This window comes from Schistocerca piceifrons, chromosome 3, assembly GCF_021461385.2.
Source record: "Schistocerca piceifrons isolate TAMUIC-IGC-003096 chromosome 3, iqSchPice1.1, whole genome shotgun sequence".
Taxonomy (NCBI): domain Eukaryota; kingdom Metazoa; phylum Arthropoda; class Insecta; order Orthoptera; family Acrididae; genus Schistocerca; species Schistocerca piceifrons.
Window position 1 is genome coordinate 836164576 of NC_060140.1, and position 15775 is coordinate 836180350.

The window sequence follows — 15775 nt, forward strand, 5'->3', positions numbered from 1 at the left end:
TGTTCTTTCATTTACAAATAACTATCTTGGAAACATTATTATATTCTTACGAATTTCAGTGCAGATAGTTCGTAGTACTTGAATTGCAGTGTGATATGTGTTTTCACTGTTACCCTTTTGTGCTTTATTTCATGCATTTTCATGCATATGAGTCATGGTCTGGTGGTGGCCATTTGAAATGTTGTCAAGTAATTATGTAATAAATTCATATAGTAAACAAACTTTCAAGAAATGTTGCTAAAGCCACTTTTCAGAAACATAGAAAAAACAATTTTATGTATATTTACTAGAAATGACAGTTTTATCACTGACATTAAAACTGCACAAATCAACAAACACTACTTATATATTCAGTACATAACTTTTTAAAAATTCTTTTTATGTGGTTAAGTAAACTGACACAAAGTCCCACTTGCAGTGGTTTCAACTTTTGAAATTCTGTATACAGATCACTAGAGTCCAGTATTTTGGTGCTAAATGATCTAGGCAGTCAGGTTCAAAATCCATCCATTAACTTCTCCATGTTGTGTATGTCAATCCAGCTACTATTTATTCATGTTCATATTCACTGTTTAACAAAAATTCTTCACAATTAAACAACATTCTGTGAAATTACATTTCCTGTCATACAGGCCAGAAAAAAGTTTCCAACTATACATTCTTCTGTCATTTCTCATCTTTCCATTAGTGGGATTATTATCAACAAAAAGGGGGAACTTAATTAATCACATAAGTTTGAAATTAATTTTTCTTTAATAACATAAGATTCATATATTATACATCTGGGGATGTGCATGTGAACTGTGATGACCATTAAGCTGTCAATGGAGATGAATCAATGCACACATTTTGTAGGCTGCTATGTGAGATAGTCTGCAACACATCAAGCTCTGCAACCCGATCTCAACTGCTGGGATTGTATGACTCTCTACTAACCACTGTAATGAACTAAAACTTATTTTAACTAATTCAGTGACAATAACAGTCAAGAGCCAAAAGAGCTCACCATCTTGTTCTTGGGTAATTCATCCATCTACTTTGTGATATCAGAATTGTACATATATCTTTCCACTCAACCTGTGTTTCACAATTTGTGCAAATATGTAGTTATAAGAGGTAAGTATGCTAATGGAATGTGCTGGTGGAATGTAAATAATTTAGGAGTAAAAATGTCTATGTGTGTGACACACACACACACACACACACACACACACACACACACACACACACACAGGTAGGGCTAACTGTGCCAGGGCTGTAGTCCTGCAGCTGGACTTGTGTGGGGTGGAGTGCTTGAAGGGAGAAAGGTGGTCGGGAGCTGGCGGGAGGGTTAGAGAAACGGGAGGAAGAGGCAGCAGGTGCACGGGGTAGGAATGCGACACAGTCATTGGCATGGTGAGTTCGTGCAGCACACATTGCCGATGACATGGAGAACTCACAGGCAGAGCTACCTGTGAATGTAATCATGTTGCCTGCTGCAATTTCTGCTCAGTATTTTATGTGGCCATGACCACAAACCATTTGTCCATGAGGACAACTGCCATACTGTGGCAAAGAGCAGAGGATCACACAGTGGAGGAACACATTGCTGAGCACAATATGCCAGATATCAGTGACTGCTTTACACTGGGAGCTGTTCCATAGAAATGAGTGAAATCATCTAATACAGCCTGTATTAAGTATTAGAGTGTCTCTTTCTCTACAGATATCAGTATATTTTATTTCAAGTTGTCACATTGCTCTTTCTCTCACAGTAGAAAATTGCTTTCTTGTTAGTTTAGCTCTCACATCAGCTTCACACCATTTTTCCGCTGAGTGTAAATTATTAGGAATTCCATCACACATTTTTTGAGCTTTGAAGTACAACTTATACTTGGTGACCTAGCTTCTTATGCCATTCTTGTTTTTCTCCTTCTGCTAGCAGCGATTGCATTTGTGATTTAATTGTTAATTGTTGCTTCATGCTATCTATTTCTTGCTTTTGGTCCTTCAAAAAGTATTTTATCTGTATAAATTTGAACAGACTGTGTACTAAACACAACTTTACAATCTTTTTTCAGTGATATCATTCACAGGCATCGCATTTCTACTCGGTTCAGGAACGTATACGACATCCTTGAAAATGCAGTTTCAATCAATAAAGTTTCCTGTTGCACCTAGCTTCGAAGATCCACCTTTTTTGGCAACTTCCACAACACCTTTTACGTTTGTTAACTTGTCTGTTTCATTATGCAAATGTTCTGTACATACACTGCCAACAATGATGACCATTTTTTCTTTCTCATCAGCTTCTTCTGAAAACCTCTTGTGTTGCAGTTACACATAATAAATGAAGTATCTGCTTTCATGTTCTGTTCGGTGATATCTTCTTTCTTGATGTTTTGAGTGATGTCTTCTTTCTTGTTTTCTTCTGTGGCTGGATTTTCATTTGTGTCTTTTTTTATGGTTTGTGCTTTTGCAGTGAGGATGCAGCTTGAAAGGTCTTGTTTTTGGTTCTTGAATTGTACTTTTGTTTTTAAAGTAGTGCTCCCCTTTTCTGTGATTATTTTTGTTGTATATAGAACAGTGTTCTTTCTCATTAGACTTTTTGTAAATACCTCCATGTCCACCAAATTTGTTACAGATTAAATTCTCCTTTTATTTTTGTTAAAATGAACATCAGAGGCAATACTATCTTCTTGGCTATTACTCTTCAATCATTCCTCCTCTTTTAAGAGCAGCTTAGCAATTAGAATTTCCATAGTCTTCTCATCACTAAGGATGAATCCTATAGCAGAGAATTTTTTTTTTAATTGGTCTGTTGAAATGGACAGTATCTTGGGTATGAGAATAGTATCTGATAACTTTTCTGACTAGAGACGATACGATTCAAATGCTATATTCTATAGAGCTCTTCTATTTGCAGTCTTGTCTCTAGTTTTATCATTTTTGAAATTCTAAAGTTCTTGAAGCATCTGCTATGTTCTTTGAGAAGCATTCCTTTTCTATATTATTTTATCATATATAGCCTTGTAAGCTTCAAAACAAAACACATGTGACTTTCAGTTTGTATCAGTTGCCCTCATTATATAATATTTTGTCTTGCTGCCATTCTGTTTTTCTTTTCTGCTTTTCTTGTGTCATGTTTTTCAAGTGATTCAGTTTCATCCCCAACACCACACACATCTTGCGTAGTAAACAACATTCCGATTTTGGTGTCCTACCAGGCGAAATTACTGCTGTTCTTGAGCACTGGAATATAGTGAAATTCTTCATTTTCCCGAGACTTTTTAAGTGCTTTGCTCTTTGCCTTCTTTTCAATGTTTTTTGTTTTTCCTTATGATGTTTCTTTGTTGATTTCAAGAAATTTTTAATTATTCAGGACACTGATTATTTTATATTTTATCTATTTTTAAGGCAGCTCTGGAGCCATAATCTGTCACATTTTTTTCTGCTGTATTCACTTTATTTGAATATTATAAAACACACCGATTGAGCGATACGACTTTTGTCATCATCTTTGTGCTTACAGACCATTCTGCTGTTCATGTTGGTGGCCAACCTTTGAAAACATACAACAAACATTGTGTTTTATCCAACGTTCCAACAACCAGTAACAGTACTGACTTACTGCAGCTGGCATACTTATGACAGTTGATTTGTGACATAAACTCTCTGAATGGTTTCCTTCTGTAAAGACTAATTCACTGATCCCATTCTTCTTCACCTGATGCAGGGATCAGTTAAAAAAAATACTCTCTCACTTTTCAGAATGATAAAAACTTGCATTACACCGCTAAGAAGAAATAGTTATTATTTTATTACATACACAATTTACACATCATTTTTCTTCTCCAGAATACATTTCACTCTCTCCCTGTTAAAGTTCTTTTCATATCAACTCTTAAGGAAGCCCTGGTCTTTTGTCACCTAGAAGTGATTCTCTCCCCACTTCATCTCGAGCATACTTTGTCACTAGTATTTGTTACTCTCTCAGAAAAGTCTGTCATTTCTCATAGATGCTCTGTCATCAGTATATCCAGATTACCAAGATTACATGGCATATCTTGCATCATGGTGCTGCGAACCCATAATGATGATAATGATGTAGAAATTCTCACCTGTAAGCTGTCCATATGCAACAGCAAGAGTACACCAATTTTATTACCAATGTCATGTCAGTCTAATGAGCACAGCTACTTTGCCATCAGTTTTCTCTTAAGAAGGTGATGTTAAGAATTGCTGTTATCCTAAATGTCAGTGTATTACCCGCTAGTTTTGTCTCACTCGCAAATAAATGTAGCAAAAATGGCTTAATGTCTAAATAATCTGCACCATTCTAGATTGACAATACAAGTAACCATATAATTCAAAGTGTTCCTGTGCAGCAATATCTGTTTCCTAACAATCTGTTTGATGTATGTATTTTTGAAGTGTGACTTGAATTTTTCATGAAGTTGCTATATGGTCACCTTTTTCTGAGTCCATTCTCTCACTTTCATGTAATGTGTACCACCACTTACTAACAACTGTAAAAAAAAGTTAATATGAACTCATTTTCAGAAGGTGTACAGAACAGTGCACAATGACTATATATAAAGAGAAAAAAAAGTGACACTTTGAAAGGAAGCTCTTTCCCAAAACTGGAATAAATTAAATAAAACTTCGCTTTTGCATGTAATGAGTTTCAGCATGGAAGGAATGTTGCTTTATTATATAGATTCAGTGCAAATCAGATGCTGCGGAATGTTACCTATTATTTCACTAACTAAAAAAATTGCACAACTGGTTGTATATAATATAATTTTTTTGTTGCAGATGATGAGGGCATTGCTGAATCTGGGATGTGACCAGTACAAGTTCTGGAAAGACAATAATGGTGGTTGAAAAAGTTATTGTGGGCTGCTGTGATTCATTTCCATGAAATATGGTGGAGCTTCTTACAACCTTTTACAGTTAAAACGTGTTTTAGTGAATGAAACATATGGATTTTTATATTTTATAAGACTTTTAATGAAGCAGAGTTTTTGGTGACCACAGTGTCAGCATATTCATTGGTGCTATAAAGAGTCAATAAGAATCTGCAGTGTGTTAGAGGAACTGAACTTAATGTCTCCATGTGTGTGTCAAAAATACTCTCAGCAACAGTTTGCTACAGAATAACTTCCATGTAGGTGATATTATATATTTTGACAGATGACTTTTTAATATAATAGTTTCATGCTGTATTTTATATTTTAGTGGCCTTATTGTAAGGAAAAGTTTCTGCAAAAAGGTATTTTAAGATTTGTTTCTTATATGTCACACTTGTGGCTGTCATAATTTTGCAGTATTGATTTGGAAAGAAAATCAGTCCTGTGCTTGCAGGTTTTGTGCCAGATACATTCCTTATTTCCTTATGTTATTTAACTGTAGTATAAAGAAAAATGCTGTATACATGTGGGAGAATGTTATGTAGAATCTCATTTTCTATGGAAATTAATCCCTGTTCATAATGTTGAACTGATTGATAATTCTCATTTCATGTTGTTGTTATCTTTAAAATAGAAGCCCAGTATTATTTCTATTATTACAATAGTCCTCAAGTAGTAAATAATATACAGATAAACACTATGAACAGATTCGTGTGGCAGCTTTGATTAAAAATGTACAAGAGTAGAAATAACAGGGAAATACTTTGTCTTTCACTGGTGAGTGCCTATGATCTGGAGCTGGCTTATGCTGGAGGAAACCCACATCTGATGTCAGTGTATTTGCATTATTCATTTTCTGATCTTGTTTCCTTTCTGACTAAATCACTACATTCATAGCACAAAACAATAAGCAATAAATCAACAGATTTGTCAATATAATTTTGTGCCATTTATAGCTTTTTATATGAAAAAACTAATTTTATTGCAAAGTTCAGTTAATGAATAATGAGAAGTGACTGAGGAGGGGCATGTGAATGTTGTTGTGAAGTTAAGAGAGATAAACAGATATTGTTTAGTGGCCTTCAGCAGTACGTTAGGGTTGACAACATTTAATAAGGCAGCTATTTGTACATTGTACAATCACAAATTAAGTATTGGGTTACAGTGCAGCAAATGAAAATAGTGCCATGAGCTGCACTCAAGTATAAGATGCTGTTGACTGATGAATCTCTGATGTACTTTCCTTGGTCTCGGTGCACTATGGTAGAAGCTATCTTCATGTAGGCATGGAATCATAATGTTGAGCATCTACCATGGAACACCTTACTTATTTTACTGTTGGACAGCATATTATTTTTGTATAATAAATTTGACCTATAAGCCTGACTTTTCTATTGTCATGCTGGAAAGATACAGGGAATGTAATTTGGAAAGAAAGAGTTTCTTGTGTCTTTTTTAAGGATGTTTGACAACATTGTGTGCATGCTTTCGTTGTGTAAGTGCTGTTTATTGGCTTCCTGTCTCTTTTCATGTTGTGATAATTCTTGTTGTCTCTATCATTAACATACAGGCCTATTTATAAATAATGATATAAATTGCTCCAAATGATGATTTTATTTTTTGTCATTTTCTTTAGTCTCATTTCTTCACTCATGTGGAATCTGATGAACACGTGATTTTTTTATAAAATAAAGAAACCAGACTGTACGTGCAAATTGTTTACATTCTGAAATTTTGTACTTTATTTTTAGCATTTATGTTTCACTTATATAAAATATGTTCACTTAGTAATATTGCATATGTAATATGTTTTGAATGAAAGAAAGTTGTGTCAGCTTGACAACTACTAATACTGGAACAAAAAAAGCATGGAGCTAACACACACATGAAATAATAATAATAATAATAATAATAATAATAATAAAAACAGGCACTGATTTCCAGCTTTATGGCAATTAAGACAGTTTCTTCATCAAAAGAAAATGACAAATAAGAAATAAGGAAAGGGAACTATAGATACAGATGCAGAAGGAAGGAGGAAGCCACACCAAAATATAGATCAGGACACATCTGCAATATAGGAAAGTCTGCTACTTTGAATTTATTTTTTATGAACTACTTTATAATTATTGTGGTTATTTCTGTGACTCACAAATTATATGTAAATTTAATTAAGTCAGTAAAGTGCAATTATTCATAGATAAGTAAAATGAAGCAGTTACCAACAATTTTTGTAAGTGAGCAAATATAAGCCACTGGGAAATGAACAAAAGATAGACAGAAAATATTTGCGTTTCTGTTTGGAATATTAGCAAATGGTATAAAGAAGATAATCAACTCATTTGGTCGTGAAGTATTGTTAGTATAAGAGTAACGTGTTATCAGTGATACTGTAAGAAAAATCTCTGATGCTAGTTCAGCCGTATGTGTTCTAAAACGTATCTCAGAATATTAACAGTGCCTTACAATTATATTTCTTAAATTACTCTCAGACAGGATCGTTGGCCAATATTCACATGCAGTAGATGAAATTCTTAGTAATTGCCAGTAAAAATGTAAAGCAGAAAAAACATAGCATTGCTTTTGGGACCTCTATCTTTCTTTCTCAGAGAAGAAAGAGGAATTTGTGTGGGATGATTAAAAAGGAGGGGCATGTCACTAAGCTCACAGATCCTGAAGGTGAATGGAGACAAAGGTGAAGGAGAAGGTGTCAGAGTGTGGAAGGTCAAGTGCAGTACGTTGGTAAAAACTGTGGCAGCTTCAGTTAGAGATAATAGGAGACAGAGTGAGAAGATAAAAAGGTTAAAAAAATAATCTGGTAAGTAATGAAATTCAAGTGTTGGGGCCAGGATGTGTTGGAGACAAAGTTCATATCACAGATGTTTAGGAGAGCTACTACTGGATGGGAGGATGCAGACGGCACATGTAGCTAGTATAGTGGGCAGTGGTCTCTTGAGTCTTGCTGTGAAGCATGCACTGCAATTAGGTACTGAGTTTCATCAATGTGGACAGTCAGTATGGGCACATTCATGAGCTCAACCAGTTTAGTGGTGGTCATTCTTATATAAAAAGCCATGTATTGAGCACATTAATTAGTAAACAATGTGCATTTCATCACGCATTGCTCTTTCACTAAAATTTAAGATTTACCAGTGTTGAAGTGAATGGTACATCTATGTCTACATGGATACTCTGGAAATCACATTTAAGTGCTGGCAGAGGGTTCATTGAACCCCTTTCACAATAATTCTCTATTATACCAACCTTGTACAGAGCCCGGGAAAAACGACCACCTATATCTTTCCATGTGAGCTCCAATTTCCCTTACTTTACTATGATGATCATTTCTCCCTATGTAGATCAGTGTCAACAAAATATTTTCGCATTCAGAGGAGAAAGTTGTTGATTGAAATTTCATGAGAAGATTCCACCACAGCAAAAACGCCTTTGTTAAAATTATGTCCACCCCAAATCCTGTATCATTTCAGTGACACTCTCTCCCCTATTTTGCAGTAATACAAAAACGTGCTGCCCTTCTTTGAACTTTCTCAATGTACTCCGTCAATCTGATGTGATAATGATTCCACACTGTGCAGCAGTATTCTAAAAGAGGATGGACAAGTGTAGTGTAAGCCGTCTCTTTAATAGATCTGTTACATTTTCTAAGTGTCCTATCAATAAAACGCCATCTTTGGTTAGCCTCCCCCACAATATTTTGTGTGTGTTCCTTCCAACTTAAGTTGTTCGTAGTTATAATTCCTAGATATTTATTTGCATTTGCAGCCTTTAGATTTGACTGATTTGTCATGTAATTGAAGTTTAATGGATTTCTTTTACCATCATGTGGATGATCTCTCACTTTTTGTTATTTAGGGTCAATTGCCAATTTTTGCAACATACAGCTATCTTTTCTAAATCGTTTTGCTATTTTTTTTTTTTTTATCTTCTGATGACTTTGCCAGTCAATAAACGACAGCATCATCTGCAAACAACCTTAGACGGCTCCTCAGATTGTCTTCTAAATCATTTATTTAGAAAAGGACAAAAAAATCACAAAACCATTCACATAACTGAGATGATATTCCATAAGCACACAATTTCAGTACAAGCCACTTGTGTGGTACAGTGTCAAAAGCCTTATGGAAATCTATAAATGTGGAATCAATTTGAAATATCTTGTCAATAGCACTCAACTTATGTGAGTAAAGAGCTAGTTGCATTTCACAACACCGATGTTTTCCAAATCCAGTTGACTGTGTGTCAATAGGCCATTTTCTTTCAGGTAATTCATAATGTTCAAACACAATGTATGTTCCAAAATCCTGCTGCATATTGATATGGTCCTGTAATTTAATGGATTACTCCTACTACCTTTCTTGAATATTGGTGTGACCTGTGCAACTTTCCAATCTTTGGGTACAGATCTTTCATAGAGTAAACGGTTGTTTATGATTGTTAAGTATGGAATTATTGTATCAGCTTACTCTAAAAGGAACCTAACTCACATACAGTCTGTACCAAAAGACTTGCTTTTGGTAAGTGATTTAAGTTGCTTCACTACTCCAAGGATATCTATTTCCAAGTTACTAATGATGGCAGCTGTTCTTGTTTTGAATTCTAGAATATTTACTTTGTCTTGTTTGGTGAAGGAATTTTAGAAGGCTGTGTTTAGTAACTCTGCTTTGGCAGTACTATCATCAATAGTATTTCCAATGCTATCATGCAGAGAAGGCATTGATTGTGTCTTGCCACTAGCATACTTCACACATGACCAGAGTCTCTTTGGATTTTGTGCCAGGTCTTGAAACAAAAAATTTGCTGTGGTATTATAAGCATCGTGCATTGAAGTTATGCTAAATTTCGAGCTTCTGTAAAGGATCACCAATCTTAGAGATTTTGTGTCCATTTAAATTTGGTATGTTTTTTTCGTTGTTTCTCCAACAATGTAGAGATTTTGTGTCCATTTAAATTTGGTATGTTTTTTTCGTTGTTTCTCCAACAGTGTTGTGGCCCGTTTTGTGTACCAAGGAGGACCAGCTCCGTTGTTTGTTAATTTATTTGGTATAAATCTCACAGTTGCTGCTGATACTATTTCTTTGAATTCAAGCCACGTCTGGTCTATACTTACATTGTTAACTTAAAAGGCATGGAGATTGTCTCTCAGGAAAGCATCAAGTGAATTTTTATCTACTTTTTTCAGCCCAAGAGATTTTTGTATGGGCATGAACTTGGGTTTAGCTGTGATAGAGGAATGCTTTGGAGAGGTTTTTGAGATAGATGTTGAGGATTTATTGTCGGAGCAGATAATCTGTTTGCCATCAATGCCAAGTGTTGTAAGGGAGAGAACATTTGATGTGGAAGACGTGACAGCTGTCGAGGTGGGGGTGACATTATTATTTGGTTTATATGTACTGAAAGATTCAGTGAGCTGGGGGTCAATGTCACTGAAGGTATTGGGAAAAGAATTTGAGTTCAGAACGAGAGTTGCGGCACTGTGGGACGTGGAGTAGTTTTTCTTCATGCTGAATCCAGGCCACAAAAGTGTCACCAATAATTTTGTACAAGCCAGGGTACTCAGGATCTGGATGTTGAGGAATGCTGCTGTGGGAACAAAAAACCGACCAGTGAAGCATAAAAAGTAAGAGTTTTATTCTATGCTGATGTAGCTGAAAAAGAACTTTTCACTTCTGATTGTGATGGGGGGGAGTTATGAAATTGAAATATGTATGGGTTTCATTTCTGGTCTACATAATTGGTAACAAGCAGTTTTAAGTCACAAAGACATTTTTTGCATTACATTTGTTAAACATGGAAGGTACAAATGGCTTTTGACAAACAGTTGGTAATGAGATACAGTAGCTTCAAGAGATGGGACTTTCAGAACTCTTGACATTGAGAGAACATTTGATGTGGAAGACAGGGCAGCTGTCTAAGCAAGATGGGCACGAGGAAATCATGAGCTGTAGTCGTCGAGCCTCACCGAAGATTTTTTGCTTCCCGATTTGTTTGTGCCTATCGCATAGTATCTGCAGTTGCAGGCACAACTATTTACACCCACAACAAGACAAATGGTTTGCGACTGTAGAGAACATTTTATGTCCACAACCATACGTATGGTTTGCAGTCTTGGAGAACATTTTTGCACAGCAGATCACAGAAGAATGTGAACAATTTATGCTGACAATTGGCAATTTGTACCAGAGAGCGAAAATGATAACAGTGTAATTCTACATCTGGCTCACCAACAAGCATACCTTGTGCTAAAGATTTCGCTAATCACATGCTGCATGAAGTTACCTAAGCAGAGGCTATCACAAATGCTTCACCAGCAGGAATGTGGGGGCAGAAACGCCTTGGAATTTTGGAGGCATTTGTGTGCAATAGTGGATGTTAGTATAGTATCTGATCAGTTGCTGCTACCTATCTGACGACAACAACTCCCACCTGGAGTGCAGTTGACATTAATAGCATATGAGGGGTAACTGTAGGATGAGCTACGTCAAGTAAGTGATATAGCATATGCCACAATGGAGTCAACTGCTGTGGCATCCATAGCAGTGATAACAACCTGCATGACAGCTGAAGACAACAAATATGCACTTGAGTTCTTGGAGGAGCCAATGACAAATTGTGCTGTCGCATCTTGTTGACAATCACCACACACTGCTGAAGAACTCCTAGAGCTGGAAAGATTGACAGACAGTTACAGAACTCTGAGTTATGGACAGGGTCCGATAAGAGGATGCAGTTGTGGTGTACATCCAACTTACAGCCGTTAGATCCCAGTCAAGGTCAAGCTTGCACTGATATCTGCTATTATCACAGACAATGCGGGCCCCAAGCTACAAAGTGTACAATAATGTGTGGGTACCCAAATGTCAAGGGCAGTCTAAATTAGGTGCCATGGACGGCAACATTTACAATCAGGGCCGTCGATGCAAGAAGAGTTATACTGTAGCTGAACGCAGACTGACACACGGTAAAGGTAAGACCCCTGGTGGCATTCTCATTTGTATTCTGATGAGTCACAGCATGGCATCGCATCAGTTGCACATGGTCAATAATATTTCTGGCTTAAGTTTTTTAATAGACCTTGGCTCAGAGGCCAGCGTCCTTCCAGTCATGGGCACAGTTAAAACGACGAAGCATGAGCCCTTACAGCTGCTAGCTGTGAGCAACTCTAGCATCAGCACGTATGGGTGCAAAGAACTGATGATAAACGTTGGCTTTTCTATTCAATACAAGTGGAGTTTGGTGGCAGACATTATGCAACCCATATTAGGTGCCGATTTCCCGTCACACTTTCCACTGGCTGTAGATTTGGTAAATACAAATGACGGAACAAAGGGAATTAAAAGAGGTTGTGTGGACAATGTAATAAGAGTGATCAATGATGTGAGTAAATAGTCCATGCCACAAGGGACAGTGCAGCCAAACAGCATTAAGCACAATACCATGCATTATATACACACACATCCAGGGCCTCCGGTTTCATAATGCTTCAATAGGCATCTTCAGAGCAGATGGCTGGGACTAAGGTGATATTCAAAGAAATGCATCACGCTGGTGTTATACAAAAGTCACAGCCCCTGAGGTCCCCATTACACCTTGTGTGCAAGAAGGATGGCACATGGCACCCCTGAGGTGATTACCGTAGATTGAATGCAAGAACAGTCCCAGGTAAGTACCTGACACCTAATATCCAAGACTTTACCTATGCTCTGGCAGGCACAAAAGTTGTCTCAGTGTTGGAAATATCACAACCAAATCCCAGTGGCACGTACCAACATGGTAAGGACAGCAGTGATTAGGCCTTTTGACCTATTTGTGTTTTTGTTTATGCCATTCGGTCTTAAAAAGGTAGTCCAGACATGGCAGATATTCACTGACAAAGTGCTGCAAGGCTTGCCATTTTGCTTTACACACGTCGATAACTTATTAATATTCTCAGCTGATGCACATGTTCATGACAGGCACATAAACTAAGTACGGCAGAAGTTGTGTAACTATGGGGTGGTTTCAAATAAAGAAAAGTGCATCATGTGCAAAAGTGAGGTAACTTTTCTAGGCTCTAATGTCTCGGCCGATGGGATCTCACCTTTGCCAGACAAGATAGTCACGTTACTTAATTTATCAAAGCCAATGGATAATAAGCAATGGTTTTTAGGCAGGGTAAATTTTTACCACAGTCATTTGCCAGTAACACCTGCCACCCAGGGCACCACTAACACACGTGCTTGCCAGTAAGAACACAAAGAGCAAATGAATATTATAGTGGATGCTGGAAATGAGCAATGCTTTCAGCCAATTACAAACCAGCCTTGAAGAGGCAGTGCTGTTTGCCCACTCTTTCCCGTCCGTACCATTGAATACTGTGGTAGATGTCAGCCACATCGCAAGTGGAGCATCACTACAGAATCGAGTGCCTGTGTTAGAGAGTTGTTAGCAGTATGCAAGAATATGAGATATTTTCGCCCTTACATTGAAGCCCAACCAGTGACAATTTCCATGGACCACAAACCTATTGTATCAACCTTCTACAACATCAGTGATAAATGTTCAGCAGTGCAGTTCCTGCACATAGAGTTCATCAGCCAGTTCACCATGGATGTACAGCATACAAAGATGCAAGATGCAAAAAATACAGTCACTGTCTATTTTTTGCGAGTATGTAGTTATTAGAGGAGTAGAGAATGCAGTTGCTGACTATTTTTGCAAGTATACAGTTTAGTCAGTATCTTAATGACATCATAGCACAAGAGACAGATCAAAAGCTGCAGAATCCACTGACGGATTAGTCCACAGGATTGTGACTGAAGCAAGCAGAGGTGCTGGGAAGCAAGGACAAGATATGGTGCGACCTCTCATGGCAGAGGCCATGGCCGTACATCACATTGCTGCTGCAAAGTGGCATTTGACAGCATACCAGCCTAGTGCAACCAGCTGCAAATGCACCTATCAAGTTGCTAACCAAGCAGTTCAGGCGTCCATCAGTTAAAAAGGGTGCCAGGAATTGGACTCACTCATCCCTTCACTGTCAGTGTTGTACATTAGGACAGTATAAAGATGTCGGAAGTTTTGCAAGGCCACCAGTAAGGTTTGGTCATGAACACCTTGACGTAGTGGTTTTGTTTCCACCCTCAGAGGGTTATAGATATTTGCTCATTACAGTAGATGGGCAGAGGCCATACCAGTCACAGATGTAGCAACCAAGACAGTAGCAAAGGTTTCCATAGCACATTTCGGATACCCACTGTATATTATGATAGACCAGGGCCATCACACAACCAGGTATCATCCAGCAAGCAAGAGAATAGTGGAAAGGTGGCACAGAACACTGAAGGCATCCATCACGTGTCCCCAAGACAGTTGGACAGAGGTGCCACCACTAGTACAGGGTACGGCAGCGTTCATAGCGTAATTTTAATTGCATAGTACAATGATGTACTGCAGTAATGCGTGCCAGCTCGTGCCGCATTCATGTACTAATGAGCTGCCATTTTGAGTGTGGCAGTGATATGGAGCGGTGGAGTGCACAGCATCGTGCCTTTGCTGTTGAAAGTTATTTCAAGAATAACGACTCTGTTATTGCTAACCAGCATTTATTTCGGCAACGTTTCAACTTGGGACGTCATGGGAAAGTTCCAGATAGACGGACCATTGTGAGGTGGGTACGTGCATTTCAGACAATTGATTCTGTTTGCAGTGGCAAACCGGGGAGAAGTGAAAGAACTGTGCGGACACCAGAAGCCATGGAAAATGTTCGTACTGCACTATTGTGTAGCCCAAAAAGACCTGCTTGTCGTTATGCGCAAACTGTGCATATGTCAAATCACTCATCCAGGAGAATATTGCACGGACATCTCCATTTTCACCCATATAAACTGCAGATTTTCAGGAAATTAGGCCCCGTGATTGGTTTTCAGGCAAAACATTCTGCTTAACCATGTGTGATCTTCTTCGCCAAAATCCGCAAATGTTGTACACCATCCTGATGTCAGATGAAGTTCATTTTGAGCTATGTGGTTCAGTGAATAAACAGAATATGCGTTATTGGAGTGACGTAAACCCAGATGAACTGCACATCAAGCCCTTGCACAGTTCTCGTGTCGCAGTGTGGTGTGGAATTGCTTCCTTTGGGATTATTGGCCCTTGCTTCTTTGAGGATGACAGCGGTGTGGCTGTAACTGTCACCAGTGAACGCTACCTAAAGATGCTGCAAGACTTTGTTCTTCCCCAGTTAGGTATGGTCGATGTGGATGTGGAACAAATTATGGTTTCAACAAGGTGGAGCGACCTCGCATACAGCCAGAATTTGCATGGATTTCTTGTGACAGACATTTCCCGGTAGAGTAATTTCCTGTTTTGGTGAAATTTCCTGGCTGTCTCGCTCACCTGACCTTTCATGTGCAAACTGTTTCCTTTGAGGCTAAATGAAGCAAGAAGTGTTCCGAACACATTGTGCCACCATTCCTGAGTTGAAGGATCACATCAGAACTGCTGTTGCCAATGTCCCAGGGAATACATTATCCTGAGGTATGGAAAGCTTCCAATGCCACCTAGATGAATGTGTTGTGCAGAGGGGGCAGCATTTGACAGGAGTCATATTGAAAAAGTAATCCACGCAATGGACATTGACTTACACATTAGTAAATGGCATACCTTTAACTATTAATTGACATAAGAGGTAATAAATAAATTACAGTTACTGCCTGATGGTGTGTTTTTAATATCCTACTATGAACGCTGCCGCACCCTGTGTATGGCAGATACAGGCACATCAGTGGCAGAGATGGTTTATAGGGAGTTGTTGAGAATTCTGACAGACTAATCCACAACTGCATCACTACCATCACAAACAGCTATCACTGCTGGTGCAGCAG

The 15775-nt window shown here is 38.0% G+C and overlaps 1 protein-coding gene across 1 annotated transcript in view; it reads left to right on the forward strand.

The window, feature by feature from the left end:
* The window catches only part of LOC124789875 (tyrosine-protein phosphatase 10D-like), a 361743-nt gene extending 355141 nt beyond the window's left edge, over positions 1 to 6602 (forward strand). The window contains 1 exon segment of the mRNA XM_047257389.1: positions 4798 to 6602. Coding sequence (XP_047113345.1) covers positions 4798 to 4829 — 32 coding nt within the window. The 3' untranslated portion in view covers positions 4830 to 6602.
* Positions 6603 to 15775: the final 9173 nt, after the last annotated feature.